This window comes from Octodon degus, unplaced genomic scaffold, assembly GCF_000260255.1.
Source record: "Octodon degus isolate 3935 unplaced genomic scaffold, OctDeg1.0 scaffold00119, whole genome shotgun sequence".
Classification (NCBI taxonomy): domain Eukaryota; kingdom Metazoa; phylum Chordata; class Mammalia; order Rodentia; family Octodontidae; genus Octodon; species Octodon degus.
In genome coordinates, this window is record NW_004524695.1 from 379295 (window position 1) to 394286 (window position 14992).

Genomic DNA, 14992 nt, shown 5'->3' on the forward strand with positions numbered 1-14992 from the left:
ATATATATATATAGAGAGAGAGAGAGAGAGAGAGAGAGAGAGAGAGAGAGAGAACCAGGGATTGAACTCAGGACACCTTGCACTTTCCAGGCAAGTGCTTATTCTACTGAGCTATCTCCCCGGCCCAAAAATAAACAAAGTTCTTGAACAGAAACAATAGCCCACCCCACCAAAAAAAAAAGAAACAATAGCCCTGTGAAGTCTGTGTTGCTTCAGCCAAGCTAAAATCCTAAATTTCATATATGACTTATTTTGCCTCTGGATTAAATCACCACTTCATTACTAACTACCCATCTTAATTTGAAATTACAACTGTTTTGCTTGTAGAATATTGTTACATTTGATAGTCTCCAAATGGTATATTGGAAGTTCCTTAACTTTGTAAGGAACTAATAATGATAATAAGATTATTTCTTGAATGGATTATACTTGAAATGTATACCAAGAGGTCTTAGAATTTTAAGAATGAAGAAACTTTAAGGTCCTTTAGTTACAGAGCTTGGTCTTTTTTTTTTTTTTTTTTTTTTGCAGAGCCAGGCAGAGCTTGGTCTTATTCTCAATTTTATCAATTGATTATGATCTCAGGAGGAGTCTACTTTTGTTTGCCACCACTTCACTAAAGTTTAATGAGAATAATTATTCAACTCATAAGCTTGAGGAAATAAAATTATGCATGAGATCAGTGGGCACACACAGTGTGCAAACAGCAAGCACTTAAGAATGGTTTTCATCTATAATCCCGCTTTCTAGGAGGCTGAGGCAGGAGGGTACCAGCTCCAGTGCAGCCTGGGAAACTTGGCGACTTAATGACATACTGCCTCAAAATAAAAAATAAATTAAAAAAAAATAAATTTCCAGTGGTGATTAGTGGAAGGTCCCATGTTGATTCAATCCCTAGTACTGTTAGAAAACAAACAAACAACAACAACAAAAAATTATCTTTTATTGTAGTTAAAAAGTAATGCAACATGTTTGGTATGCATCTTTTTTTTGGTGTATATCTTAACTGTGTGTCTGATTCAACAAATAATTTATTGGACATAAGCAATACCAATGCCAAGGTTGTCACTGTCTTGCTTGACCAACTCCACAAGCCTCCATTTTGCTCCGCAGGTATCAGCATGTTTCAGGAAGGTTCTTCACTGTCCTGTCAGCATTAGGGCTCCTGCAGTGCCACAACAGAGCAAACCACACTGCTTTGTCACTTATCTCTGTCCCAGACTTTCAGCTCTGTGAGAACAACGAATGTTTCATTCGCCCTGACAAAGCACAGATAAGCTTTTTTTTTTTTTTTTTTTTTTTTTTTTTTTTTTTAATGGAGTAAAGTGGAACAGAAATAGTTGAAGAGCAGTATTTTGGTTACTTTTCTCATCGCTGAGGCAAAATACCCAACACCCAAAGTTAAAGGAGAAAGGTTTGTTGTAGCTCAGGGTTTGTAGAAGTTTAAGTTAGCTGCCTGCCTCCAAGGCAGGGTGGCTCGGCAGAGGAGAAACAGCTCATGAGGGGCAGCAAAGCAGAAGGCAGCAAGCAGCAAGGAACCCCAGCACCCCTCTTTCTGTCCCTTATATTCTATCCAAGCTGCATGTCCTTTTGTTATATGTAGGCAGCCGAGTTAGATAGAAATATTATAGGCAGTCAGACAGGGCCAGGCCCTAAAGGAGATAACACAGAAGACAAGATGCCTTACAACTGTGGCAGGGACGGATGCTCATGCAATGGGCCAGACCTGAAGACCAGAGATCAAACAAATGCTAACCTCTTTAAAGATTGGTATCTGAGATTGATCATCACCCTGAGGGAGTCAGAAGAATCGTTAATCAGACTACTACTGGATGGCTACCAGACAAGGTCCTGTTCTACATTCATGCCCGCTTGCCACGTGACTCCTTTCCCCATTTGCTCCTGAACTTAATCAATTTTACCTGAGCAATGGTTCTTGTAATCTTATTGGTTGACCATAGTTTTATCCTACCTCATGCCCACCTACGCAAGTTCCCATGTTCTCCACCACCTTAGACCCGCCTCACTGCACAGTTTTACTCTATAAAAAGTTCCTGGAAGAGACAGCTTCCTGAGGATAAGCTGCTGGGGGGGGGGGTGTCCTTCCTGTCCCCCTCTCTGACAGCTTTCTTTCCCCAGCAATAAATCTATTCTGCTCATAACCTCTGTTCTTAAAATGTATTCTTCAGTTTTAGAGAACATGAACTCATCCCAGGTACTTTTTAGATTGGGAGAGTATTTCTTCTCCTTTATCATTTGGAGGTCATCCACCCCATATCAGTTTTTCTCCTTGTGTCATTTGGAGGTTCCCTGTGTCACTGTAGCAGGAGGATACCTGAGTTTGAAGCCAACCTGAACTATGTAGCAAGACCCTGTCTCAGAAACAAAACAAAAAATACAAACAAAACAAAAATTGCTAACTTAGGAAATAGTAATACTGATTATTTCCTTCTACTATCTTTCATTCCTTAAGAAATGTTGCAAAGATGTTTTCTTGCTTTACTACTGAAAGTTGATTTCTCCGTGGTCCAGAGGCTGAGAAGTCTGACATCAAGCCTCCTGCAGATTGATTGTCAGGTGAGCTTCTGGTCTCTGCTCCGAGATGGTGCCTGCAGGGCAGGGTCCTCCAGCGGAGAAGCGCTGTTCTGCACACACAGAAAAGTGGGAGAGAGCCACTCACTCCTGCACAGCTCTCGCGCTCACCTTTGCCCTAAGCCAGTGCTGACCTGAACACCTCCCATTCAGCCTCACCTCCCAACGCTGTTAAATTAGGGACTAAGCCTCGGCCCAGGGAGGCTGAAGCTGTCCCCCAAGCTGTCAGCACTCACATCCCACATCTCTTCTCTCCCTTTTCCTAAGTAAGCAACATATTTTGCTGCACTGTTGTGATAACTGCATAACTGGTCTTTCTCCTTCCACTTTTGCCTGCACACACACACACACACACACACACACACACACACACACACAATTTTCTGTCATTTCTCAATTCAGTGCTCCAATGGCATCTCATTAGTTTCAGAGAACTACAGCCTCCAACGTCCTTCACTTGCCAGCTCCCAGCCAATGTAATTAGATCAGCCAGTATTCTTGCTATCCTTCCTCCTGTTCAGTCACTTTTTTGTTTTGTTTTTTGAGACAGGGTTTTACCATTTAGTTCAGACTGGCCTTAAACTATGTAGCCCAGACTGGTCTCAAACTTTTAGGGATCCTCCTGCCTCAGCCTCCTGAATCCTGGGTAGTTCAGCCACTTCTGCCTCAGTACACTCATTTCGACTTCATATCTTTGCACTTGTTATTATTGGGGCTTTTGTTGTTGTTTTCAGAGAAAACTAAACTTGTTGATGCCTTCCTTGATCTTGATGTTTTGTTTTCTTTTTGTCTTTTTGAGACAAAAAGTGCCTTCACTGTGCAGTTCAGGCTGGACTGGAATGCCCTTTGTAGCCCAGGCTGGCTTTGAAGGCACAGTGATACTCCTGCCTCAGCCTCCTGAGGTGTGTGCCACCATGCTTGGCCGGCTTTTTTTGTTCACTTGTTTGTTTGCAAAAAGGTCTCACTGTGTAGTGCAGTCTGGCCTGGAATTTGAAGTGATTGTCCTGCTGCAATTATGACATGGAGCATGTGCCCAGCCTCTTTTATTTCACAAAGTGTTCCTCTCCAGTGCTGGCTCATCAAAGACGTCCCTTAAACAACCTCAGTAGCACCTAACTATACTATCTAAGTCTCTTTCTTGCCTAACTATGTGCATTTTCTCTACTTTCCCCTATGATAGGTTATGGCCCTAGTATGAATTGCTGAATTATTATGGTGGTCGCCTAATATGGCTGAAGCCCTTGAAACAACAGCTTACCTGCCCAATGACCACTTCTTCCTCCTTCCCCACTCCAGCCTTGGGTACAACTTCCTTTTACCTTTCCTGCCCACATAAAGGAGACTCCAATCAGCTCTGTGTTGCAGGCAGCCAAATTAAATAGAAATATTATAGGCAGTTAGACAGGGTCAGGCCCTCAAGGAGACAAGATGGACGACAAGGTGACTTTACAACTTGGAAGAGACAGACACTACCATATGGGCCAGACCTCAAGACCAAGACAAAAAGAGGAAGCACAGCTACATACTTCCCTAGAGATGGGCATCAGGGATTGACAGTCTACATAGGTATCAATCATCTTGAAAGAGCCCAAATGAGTCACTAGCCCAATCCCCAACAGGAAGAGACTGCCCAAATTCATGCCCAACTGCTGCGTGACTTGCTTCCCCATTTGGTTCTGGATTTAATCAATTTTACCAGAGCAACGGTGCTTGTAATCTCATTGGTTGACCATAGTTTTGTCCCACCTCATGTCCACCTAAGTTCCTATGTCTTCTCCACCACCTTAGACCTTAGACCGGCCTTGCCACATGGTTTGCCTTTATAAAATTTCCTGGAAGAGACAGCTTCTGGGGAACAATCCTCTGGGGGGGGGCTCCTGTCCCTCTTTTGGACAGGGGCTTTCTCTCCCTCAATAAATATATTCTGCTTATAAGCTCTGTCTGTTCCTAAAATTCATTCTTTGGTTTTAGAGAACACGAATTCGTGCAGGTCAGGTTGGAAGATCATTTTTCCCTGTGCCATTTGGAGGTTACCCACCTGAGATCAGTTTTTTTCCCTGTGTCATTTGTATGTTACTAAACTGGCCCCTTGGACACTACCCCCGGCAAAAGTCCTAAAGTCTCAGGCTCCCTGTCTCAGATCAGAAGATCTGCCCATCTCCCTGCCCTTGGTCCTCTCCGTGTGTTTAGAGTTAATAAAGTCTTTCCCTCTCCCTACCTCTGCTTCTCTACTGCACCATCGCTGTTGCCTCTAAAACCTATCACCCTAATCCAATACAAAACTGAAGGGCGCATAAGCGCTGTTGTTTACTACTATATCTGTATCCCCAGGGCTGTAAAGAAATAAAAGCAGGCAAGGTGCCACAAGGAGTTTTAGGCAGAAGAATCATGAATTTGAGGTTACATAATGAATTTGAGCACACTGAGACCCTGTCTTAAAAATGAGATGAATAAAAGGTATAAGGACTGAGGAAAAAAAAAATTGTACACACAGGACAAGTGGTCATCTGAGAAACTCACAAGAATGTTGTACACAATTAACCACTAAGAAGAATATATGCAGTGTATTATTTGTTGAAAAATAAAAAAAAGAGTAAAATGTGACTTTTAAAAGTATACTCTATAACCAAATAAGGTTTTTAAAAAAAATCTCAGAATGCATGAATAAAATTCTGTATTTGAAGGAAAAAAAAAAAAAAAAGAATGTTGTACAGATGTGACAATGAGGATTGAGCAAGATTGCTGGATACAAACATTGAAATCAACATTGGCTAACACTAGAAAATGTAGTAACTAAAAACATGGATATAGAAGAACATTAAATAATATAAATTTTCTAGGAAATATTAACAAAAGACATTTATGAAGAAAGTTGTAAAACTATTGAAAGACATTTCAATGGCCTAAATACAGGGAGAACTACCATGTTGATGGGTGGAAAGAGCCAATATTTAAAGGTAATGTGGTTCACCAAATTAATCTATAAATTCAACACAAATACAATAAAAATGGCAGTGTATTTTATTTTAGAACTCGCCAATCTAATTCTAGATGTTGTCTGGGAGAATGAGCCACAACACAGTCCCAAGAAAGACAAATCTGGTGCTGATATTAGAGGTGTAACTGGTCAATGTCACGATAAAATGTAGAGGCATCTTGGTTTTATTAAGACCATTTTCTGAAGTTGTAGTAATTAGGATTGTATTGTACTGCCACAAGGTTAGACAAATTGATAGAAGACACCAATAGACCCACAGCTGCACAGAAACTGGATTTAGGAAAGAGCCAGTGTTAGGGATCAATGGGAGAAAGACATTTTTCCATAAATGGCACTGGGACTACTACTTATCCAGACAGGAAAATAATATTAAATTGACTATCTACCTTATGCTTTTTCACAAAATCAGTTCAGGGCAGTAAAGAATATCTTGGGGCTTCGGCTAGGGGATGATCTCCCCTTCAACCCAACTTGTATCCAGCTTTAAAAGGTATTTTTCACAAACAGTTCCTTCCAGTACCACGTAGGCAGCGGTCTACCACATCTTACAACTTCCAAACGCGCCTCCCCAAAGTCACTGTGAAAGTCAGCAAAGCCTCCTGCTGCAGCTCCGGACAGAAGCGCGCACAGGGTCACAGGACGGTCACAGGACGGGTCACGGGAGGCGCGCGGCGCTTCTCAGAGGCCAACTCTGCCTGACCGAGCGAGGCGAGCAAGACCTGCCGGGTTCTCAGCAGGACGGCCGGCCGGCAGAGTGCGGGTGCCATCCCGAGGCCACCCCGCAGAGCCCGAGCCCGGCGGGCGGGCGGTGATCCCAGGGCGCCAGGCCTCCCGCGGCTCCCGGTGGACGCGGTCTGGTCCGTGCGCAGGGCAACAGGGAGGAGGCCCGCGCCGTTCCGCGCCATGCGGCTCTGCGCCCGCCCAGCAGCTCCGGCGGGAGACGCGGCCTTCCGCGGGCCCAAGAACGACTCAGGCCGCGCCGACCCGCTCCTCCTCGGACGCGCTGCCAGGTGGTACTTCCCCTTCCCACAGAAGACAGCGGAGGGCGCTGTGTGCTAACAACTTAAAAAACATCAAAGCTCTACATTTTTGTAAAACTTGATTAAAAATAGTGCTTCCTAGCTGCTGAGTCACTGCAGGGCGCGGCGGGGCGCGGCGGCCCTCACTGGGCGTCCCCCGCGCCCTCCGCCCGCTGGGGCCGCGCCGCCGCGCCCTCGGGGCTCGGGGCCGGGCCGTGCGCGCCCTTGCCCGCCGCCTTCCCCTTCCTCCCCCGGCGCTGCTTCTCCCCCTTGGCGGGGGCCTTCTTGGGCTTGGGCTCTGGCTTAGGAGCAGCAGGCTTAGCGGACAGCCGGGCGGACCTCCTCTGCGGCTCGTCCTTCGCCTTCGCCTTGTCCCCTTTCGCGTCTCCTTTCGCCTTTCTCTTCGGCATGGTGGCCGCAGTGCCCGCGGGCTGGCCAGACGACAACGACAGGCGCTTCTGCCTTCCCAAACCGCACCTGGAAAAGTTCTTTAATGAGACACAAAAAGTGAAAGCCATAAAGGGAAAGGTGGGCAGATTTAACGCTAAACATCAAATGCACGGAGGTGTGGTGGCACACACCTATAATCCCAACGCTGGGACGGCTGAGGCACAAGGATCCCCAGCCTGGGCTGCACAGTGAGCTCAACACCAGCCTAACTCCATAGCGCGATCTTGTCTCAAAGAATGAAAAACAAATGTAAAAATGCACACTTGTAAATCATCCAAATACCTTTCAACAGGACATTTTGATGGTTATCTGTACGAAAAACTACTATTGAGCTGCTGAAATAGTCTACAATTAAATGTAAAAATGTGGCTAAATCTCAATGCTGAGCAAAAAAAGGGGGGGGGGAAGTTATAGAAAGATATGAACAAAATACGAGTTCGGTAAATATGTACAGTAAAATTTTATTACAGTACAAGACACACGGCCATTAATTTCTCTCAAAACACTCCCCTTTGTTTCACACAGTTATCCCATCCTTGCTATTTTCTGAAGTAGTTCTGGAGATGTTCTTTTGTGTCTATAGTTTTGCTGTTGTATCTACCTCAACAAGGTCATCTTAACTTGGGAAAAGCTAGAAGTTGCGTAGTATCAGATCTCCTAAACACTGTGGATGTGAACACTGGGCGTGGCGGTGCCCTCCTGTAATCCCAGTGCTTGGGAGGCTGAAAACAGGAGGATCACTACAAGTCCAAGCTGTGTAGTGAGACCCTGTAGACCCTGTACTAAATACATAATAATGATGATGATAATAATATGGATGAGAAAGTGATGTAATTTTTTAGTTGACAGAAATTGCTGTGATGAGGAGTGACTGAAAAATATAGCAAAAATTTAAAATAAAAAATTATTGCAGTAGCAGACACATTGCCATTCACCTCTCAAAATACACAAAGTACTCTCCCTCGCTTTGAATACATGTAGCCCATCATTCTTAGCAATGCTTTTTATAATACAAACACCATAATTTTCCATCATTTTTGTATGGCTGTTTATATGATTAAAACTATGGGATGGTTTATCTACAGGCACTTTGGCAAAACTAAAACAAACAAAACCAAAGTATAAATACAAAAACTGGAACAGTGATCAACTCTTAAAGCTGAGAAAGGAGCTGGGGAGGGGGCATAAAAGACCAGTCCGCGGCTGAGTGTAATGGTGGCACGTGACTATAATCCCAGCACTTGGGAGACTAGGTAGGCAGGAGGTTCACTGTCTGAGGCCTACATGGGCTCCACAGTGAGTTGAAGGCCAGCCTAAACTACATAGGGAGAGGATGTCTAAAAAAAAAAAAAAAGAACAAAAAACAAAGTCCAGAGAAGGTCACGGTGAGGGTGGCATTTTCTCTTTTACAAGTTTCGAGGGGGGCATATGTCTCATGTATTCTCTATTTCTTGGGCAAAAAAAATGTATCTGCTCAAGAATGAATAGACTATAAAAATGTAAGTGGTCAACAAGTAAATTTGATCAAAATCATACAAGTGGGAAAACAATTTAAGTCTGTGTAACTAGGAATGGGGCCTATGGCTGGCATCCAGGGTACCCTATGACTTTCTAAACGCTTTCCGCCAAGATTACCTCGTGGTACTGCCTGCTCCAACATTAAAAACATTTCCTGGGAAGTTCTGCAGCCTTGTGTGTTTCCCCAACTCTAAAATATCATGTCTTAAAACAATCACTATCATATCTCTAAATTGTTCCAGAGTTTCATCGTTTGTTGGGCCTCACCATTTATTGAAATGCTCTGGTCATAAGCAGGCAAGTTTAGATCTGAGGTATCATGAGAGTGACAAAGTGATCATCTGTACATGGTGCTAAACCATCAAATTATCTAGCATTTCCACAGTGTTGCAGTTTTCCTTTTTTTTTTTTTTTTTTTTTTTGGCGGAACTGAGGATTAAACTCAGACCCTTGTGCTAAATGCTTATTCTATTGAGCCATTTCCCTGGCCCTCCTTCTTTCTTGTAGAAGAGAGATAAGAATTATTATAAAGAAGAGGGGAAGCTACAGTGGGAAGCCAGAGTGGGAGTCATTATTTCCCCTGGCAGTTTGAGAGACAAGCTGGGAACAGGAACTAAAACAGAGAAAAGAAATAGCTCTGTGTAGGAGACGCTTCCAGATCCTTGTCTCGGTCCAAGAAGCCAATATCTGTAATCCCAAAGTTATGTTATTGGAATCCCATCAAGTTGATTCCAATGTACCACTTTCAATGCAACCCACGGAGGAAAATAAAGACACTAAATTATATTTTCAATTATCGGGGAGTCAAAGGGTTCTAAATTCAGCCACGAAGATGTCTTTCCGGAACCAAGAGAGCGACCCAGGGTCTCACCCGGTTTTATTCAGTGAAGGAGTTGCTTGAGGAGAAATGACCGAGAATTGTGGGAAGCAGGTGACTACTGTGAGCTGAGCTAGGCGGGTGGCCTACATTTACATCTGTCATATGCGGAGAGAGTAATCTGCATTATACTATTATGCCACAGAGATAGCATCTACTGTTTTGGGAAGTCTGGTGCTTCAGCTTTGATGTAGTTTTTTAAGCCCCAGGAAGGCATAGCCTCTATCTTGAGGCTCCATCCCAGCTGGTGGCACAGAGCATTAGCTCTTCTGTCCTTTCTCTCTCTCTCTTATTTTTTTAAATAGAAATATTATTTTATTTTTTTAATAGTTCACTGTGTCAAAACCAAGAAACTTATATTCATATAATTAGAATTCTCAAAGTAAAAAGGAGTAGACAATAAATATTTAAAGATTTTAAATTTCTGAATTTAGTTCAACTTATAATATCACATTTCCAAGAAAAATGAATCTTTTGCACAAGTCTTCCATCCTTTCTCGATCCGGCTCATATCAAAGAGCAGCAGGTATAGGTTGCCAGGGAAACACGCACGCCACCTTCAACGACTATCACCAGCACTTCGGCTAGACCAATATCCATTGCTTAAGGCCAACTGAAGGATAAACACAAGTCCTAGCCAACTTTGTACACAGCAATATGAGAAAATAGAGTCAGGCTCAGTTAAAATGGAGACAGTCGCTCTTCTTTCAAGGAGAGCTGCTCAGGTGGTCCCCCACAGTTCTGCTTTTGTTGAACGGCTTTTCCCTGAAAAGTCAAGGCACTATGAGCTGGAGCCTTCTCCTCCCTTACATTCTCTCCTCTTGCCTTCTCTTCAGGATGGGGAGATTATAAGTCATGGTGCCACCACTTCCTCAAGGCTACCAGGCCACCAGAGCTACCTGCTCTCTTCAGAAGACACCCTCCATCCCCTCTCCCCCTCCCAAATGCACACTACTAAGCCAATGTGCTAATGTTAACAATGTTTATAGAACAAGATCTTCGCTGGACATGGTGGCACAAGCCTGGGCTACATAGTGAATTCAAGGCTACGCAAAACTACACAGTGAGTCTCTTCCTCTAAACAAGAAAACAAACAAACAAACAAATAAATAGAACAAAAGAGTTTAGATTGAGGCCTGGTGGCACATGCCTGTAATCCTAACACTTATACAGCGGAGGCAGCAGGATCTCTGGGAGTACAAGGCCAGCCTGAACCACATAGCTAAATCCTATCTAAAATTAAAAAAAAAAAAAGTATGCAGGTTTGAACACAATACAGAAAAAAGATATTTCTACAGAAAATAATTGAGAAGAATCCAGAGGTCATATATGTTAGCTGTGAGCATGGTTAACAATGTGACCAGAAAAGAATGCAGGACAGAGATTCTTATGGCGAAACAGACAGCATTCAGAAATATTTGAAAATGTCTTGGTCTAATATTAGGGTAATTTGATTTACCTTTACTGCCCTAATATAATTGTTAATAATGCTCCTTTTTACTGTCCTACTTGGACAGGAAAAGATAAGGCCACCCCAAATATTCTGGCATCCAGGGTACTCTGTGACTTTCTAAAAGCTTTCGGCCAAGATTACCTCATGGTACTGCCTGCTTCAACATTAAAAACACTTCCTGGGAAGTTCTGTAGCGGTATGTGTTTCCCCAATTCTAAAATTTAGGCTTTCTTCCTTTCTCTCTCCTTTCTTTTCTCTCCTCTTCTCTTCCTTTCCTTTCCCCTTCTCTTTCTTTTCTCTCTCCCTCCCCCCTACCCTTTCTCTTTCTCTTTTGTTTCACTATGTAGCTCAAACTAGCCTTGAACTTAAATTTACCATGTAGTCCAGATTGGCCTTGAAGTTACAGCAATACTCCTACTTCAGCTTCTTGAGTGCTGGGATCACGGGCATACACCACCATAGCTGGCTTTTTTTTTTTTTCTCCATTTTTTCTACAAATCCAAAACTGCTCTAAATATATATAAAATAGGATATACAGCTACTTTCTCTTACTTCAATTAGAAAGATTTGTACTAATATTGTTTAGACAAGAGATCATGTCTGTATCTTGTACTCTGAATAACTACTATGAAGACAAAAATATGCAATGTATTAATTACTGTAACTGTCCTACTAACCCATTTTAAGACTATCTCATTGCTATTTCTTTCTCATTAAAATTAATAATTTAAAAAAAAATAACTGCTCAAAAATTTATGTAAGAAAAAGATGACTTTAAGAGTTTCTAAAAAGGGAGATGAGCGCAGTGGCACACACCTGTAATCCCAGCACTAGGGCCCTGAGGCAGGAAGATCATTGCAAGTTCAAGACCAGCTTGGGCTACAAAGTAAACTCAAGGCCAGCCTGAACTGCATCGTGATACCCTGTCTTAAAAAGAAAAAAAGAGGGAGTTAGGTTCCAAAAAGGGAAAAATAATTTGTTGAATAATGTGACCAAGTCATCACAAATATTCATGTAGCATATGTAAGAAAAGGAAAATTACTGACTGGCAGATAAATCCTATAAGTAACATAGCTTCTAGAAATGCAGAGAACTTGAATTTCAAGGGCAAGAAATTATCAGGCAGATCATGAAGTTATTTGTCTAAGATATGGCAACAAGGTTGAAATAAAACAAGGAATAAAACAAGTCCACTCAGTTAAAAATAATTTTTCAAGGAAGAACTTACATTACAAGAGAACAAATTAGTGAAATATTTCAATTCCTTCTCATCACACTGCATATAACTGGATTGAAATTCTTGTGAAAGTTCCCAGAGGCAAGTGCTCTACCACCAAACTATACTTCAAGCCCAACTGCTAATATTATTTGGTTTTTTCTGAGACAAGGTCTTGCCATATCAGGCTGTCTGTGAACTATGTAGCCCAGGTTGGCCACGCGTTCTCAGCAATCCTCCAGCTTCGGCCTCCCAAGTGCTCCAAAGCTAATCTTAAGGAAAGATATCTAGCTTGTCCTTCAGCAGCTACAGAACAGCAGGAATAGCTGCTCAATTCTTATTATGAAGATTTGCATTTTTTCATTAGAAAAGACCTGGAGGTTTAAATTAACTGACACTAACAGCTTTTCAAAAGAGAAAACAGTGGGAAAAAAAAAAAGCATAAAAAGTAAACCAGGCATAGTTGTACACACCTATAATCCCAGCACCTGGGAGGCTGAGGCAGGAGGATCACTTCAAGTTCAAGACCAGTCTGGGCTACAAGGTAAACACAAGGCCAATCTGAACTGCGTACCAACACTCTGTCTCAAATACACACACACACACACACACACACACACACACACACACACACACAAAGCAATAGTATTCTTCTTGTACTACAAAACATCTATATGATATATGAGGACATGAGCATGCTACAATTGTCTGTGAGAATAATTTCAGAGAACTGTGTCAGTAACAAGCAGGTGTTACAGACTGAATTATGTCAGCCCCTCAAATTTGTGTGCTATAGTTATAACTCATAATACCCCAGACTGTGACTGCATTTAGACACAGCATCTTTAATGAGGCAAGAAAGGTAAACGAAGTCATCAGGGTGATCGTTATTCACTATGATTGATGTCCTCATAAGAACAAACTGGGGCATGAAGAACACAAAGGATGATTTCATGAGGATGTAATGAGAAGGTGGCTATCTGTGATCCACAAAGCAAAGTCTAAGAAGAAACTAAACCCGTTGATGCCTTGATCTTGGCCATCTAGACTCCAGAACTGTGAGAAAAATAAATGTGGAGGACCACCTGAGAAGCTGTTCTTGAAAGAGAGATTGTCTCCATTTTGGCTGAGCACCAGATCCCCAAACATTAGATACTATCTCAATAGCATAATGCAAATTACTTTCTGTGCATATGGGAGAGGTAAATGTAGGCCACCCGCCCAGCTCAGCTCACAGTACTCACCTACTTCCCACAATTCTCAGTCATTTCTCCTCAAGCCACTCCTCCACTGAATAAAATCCAGCTGCCTCCCTGGGTCAGCCTCTTTGTTCCAGAAAGCCTTCTTCATGGCTGGACTTAGGGCCCCTTGGCTTCCCAGTAATTATAAATACGTTTTAGTGTCTTTATTTTTGCAGTGGGTTGCACTGGGAGTGGTAGATTGGAATTAACTTGGTGGGATTCCAATTACGTATCTTTGGGATTATAAATATTAACTTCTTGGACTGAGATGAGAAGCAGGAAGGGACTCCTACAAATAAATTTCTGTGGTTTCAGCCACCTGGTTTTGTGGCCTTGTGTTAGGGCAGTACTAGACCACTGATTCTAGCAGGAGTAGTGTAGGAGCTCAGCAACTTGGCATTCATCTTGGATTAGGTTAATTCTGAGATCTAGTTTTCAAAACCTTCTCTTGCACAGCAAGTCTGTCTCAAGCAAAGACCAAATCCTACCTCTTCCAATGCTCACTGCCCTACCACTCAGTGCTCCCGCATCCTTGTGTTGGAGCTGTATTCCTGTATGGCTGCTACAGTGGGTTTCTGGAACACAGCTCTGACTTTGGGAGGCTCAACCTCACTCCAAAATCAGAAAGCTACCCTCACCGCACCCCCTTACTTCTGGAGACAATGGCTTGGAGTTGGAGAGGAGACCAGGAAGGTCACTGACACCACATTGAGGAAGGAGCGTAAGGGATGAAAGAATACAGAATAAAGGATACAATAAAATAAAAGGTTCCTGTGCAAGATGCAGTGTACTAGAGGGGCAGGAGGTTACACAGCGCCAGTTACCCTCCTCTCTGTCTCCCAAGGTATTTGGGGTAAGTGACTGAGAATGGGAAGATAGGCAAGAAAGACAAGGAGCAGGGACCCTAACAAGGTAGGGCTGCTGCTGGCTCTCAGAAGAATCTGGTTTGAAGAAGAGTGTGCCCTAAACGCATAAACACCAGTTGGGCAGGGGTACACACAGCTTCCTAGCTGGAATGCGCCTATTCACTGGCAAGAGAAGGTAAAGGGCACTTCCTTGTCACCTCCTGAGGTCCTGGACCTGTGCTCTTTCAGGGCACCAAATAATTTGCTTCTATTTCTGGGTGGCACAAAGTGATTCTCGATGAAAATGTATTACAAAGATTGCGTCCTGCTGTGCTGGCCACGGTGCTACCTTGCCAAGAGGCCCAGCATTGAGATGAACTCCTGGGTCTTTCAGATAAAGTATGGAATTGAAGGGGTAACGGCTGGGAAAGGCAATGTCTAAACAGCCTGTTTAAAACGATACCACAGCTCTTTGGAAAAAGAGTGGCCCTTCCCATTTTTATGATCCTAAAGACATCACACTGCCATCAGTCACCTGAGGTGACCTAAGTGCTAAAACATTTAAATAGGAGATCCGAAGGTGCGCCTGTCGCCGCAGGAGACACGACAAGCCTTCTTTCCTCAGGAGGGGCCTGGCCGGCCGCGGGCCGAGCGCGACTGCGAGGCAGAGGTCCGACGTGAGCCGTCCGGGCGCCTACTTCCCCGGGCACCGATGCTCCCCGCGAGGGCCGAGCGCGGCGCAGACGGCGCGGCCCGGTGTGTCCCGGCGCGGTGCAGCGCGGG

At 43.4% G+C, this 14992-nt stretch overlaps 1 protein-coding gene across 2 annotated transcripts in view; it reads right to left on the reverse strand.

Annotated features, from left to right (window-relative positions):
• Positions 1-5736: 5736 nt before the first annotated feature.
• Positions 5737-14992, reverse strand: part of LOC101571119 (non-histone chromosomal protein HMG-17) — a 9449-nt gene continuing 193 nt past the window's right edge. Inside the window, exon 2 of one of the 2 annotated variants that reach the window (XM_023699966.1) lies at positions 5737-7097. In XM_023699966.1, coding sequence (XP_023555734.1) covers positions 6753-7019 — 267 coding nt within the window. In that variant the 5' untranslated portion in view covers positions 7020-7097 and the 3' untranslated portion in view covers positions 5737-6752. The remainder of the gene's footprint in view (positions 7098-14992) is intronic. The other variant, XM_023699968.1, reaches the window with a different exon arrangement.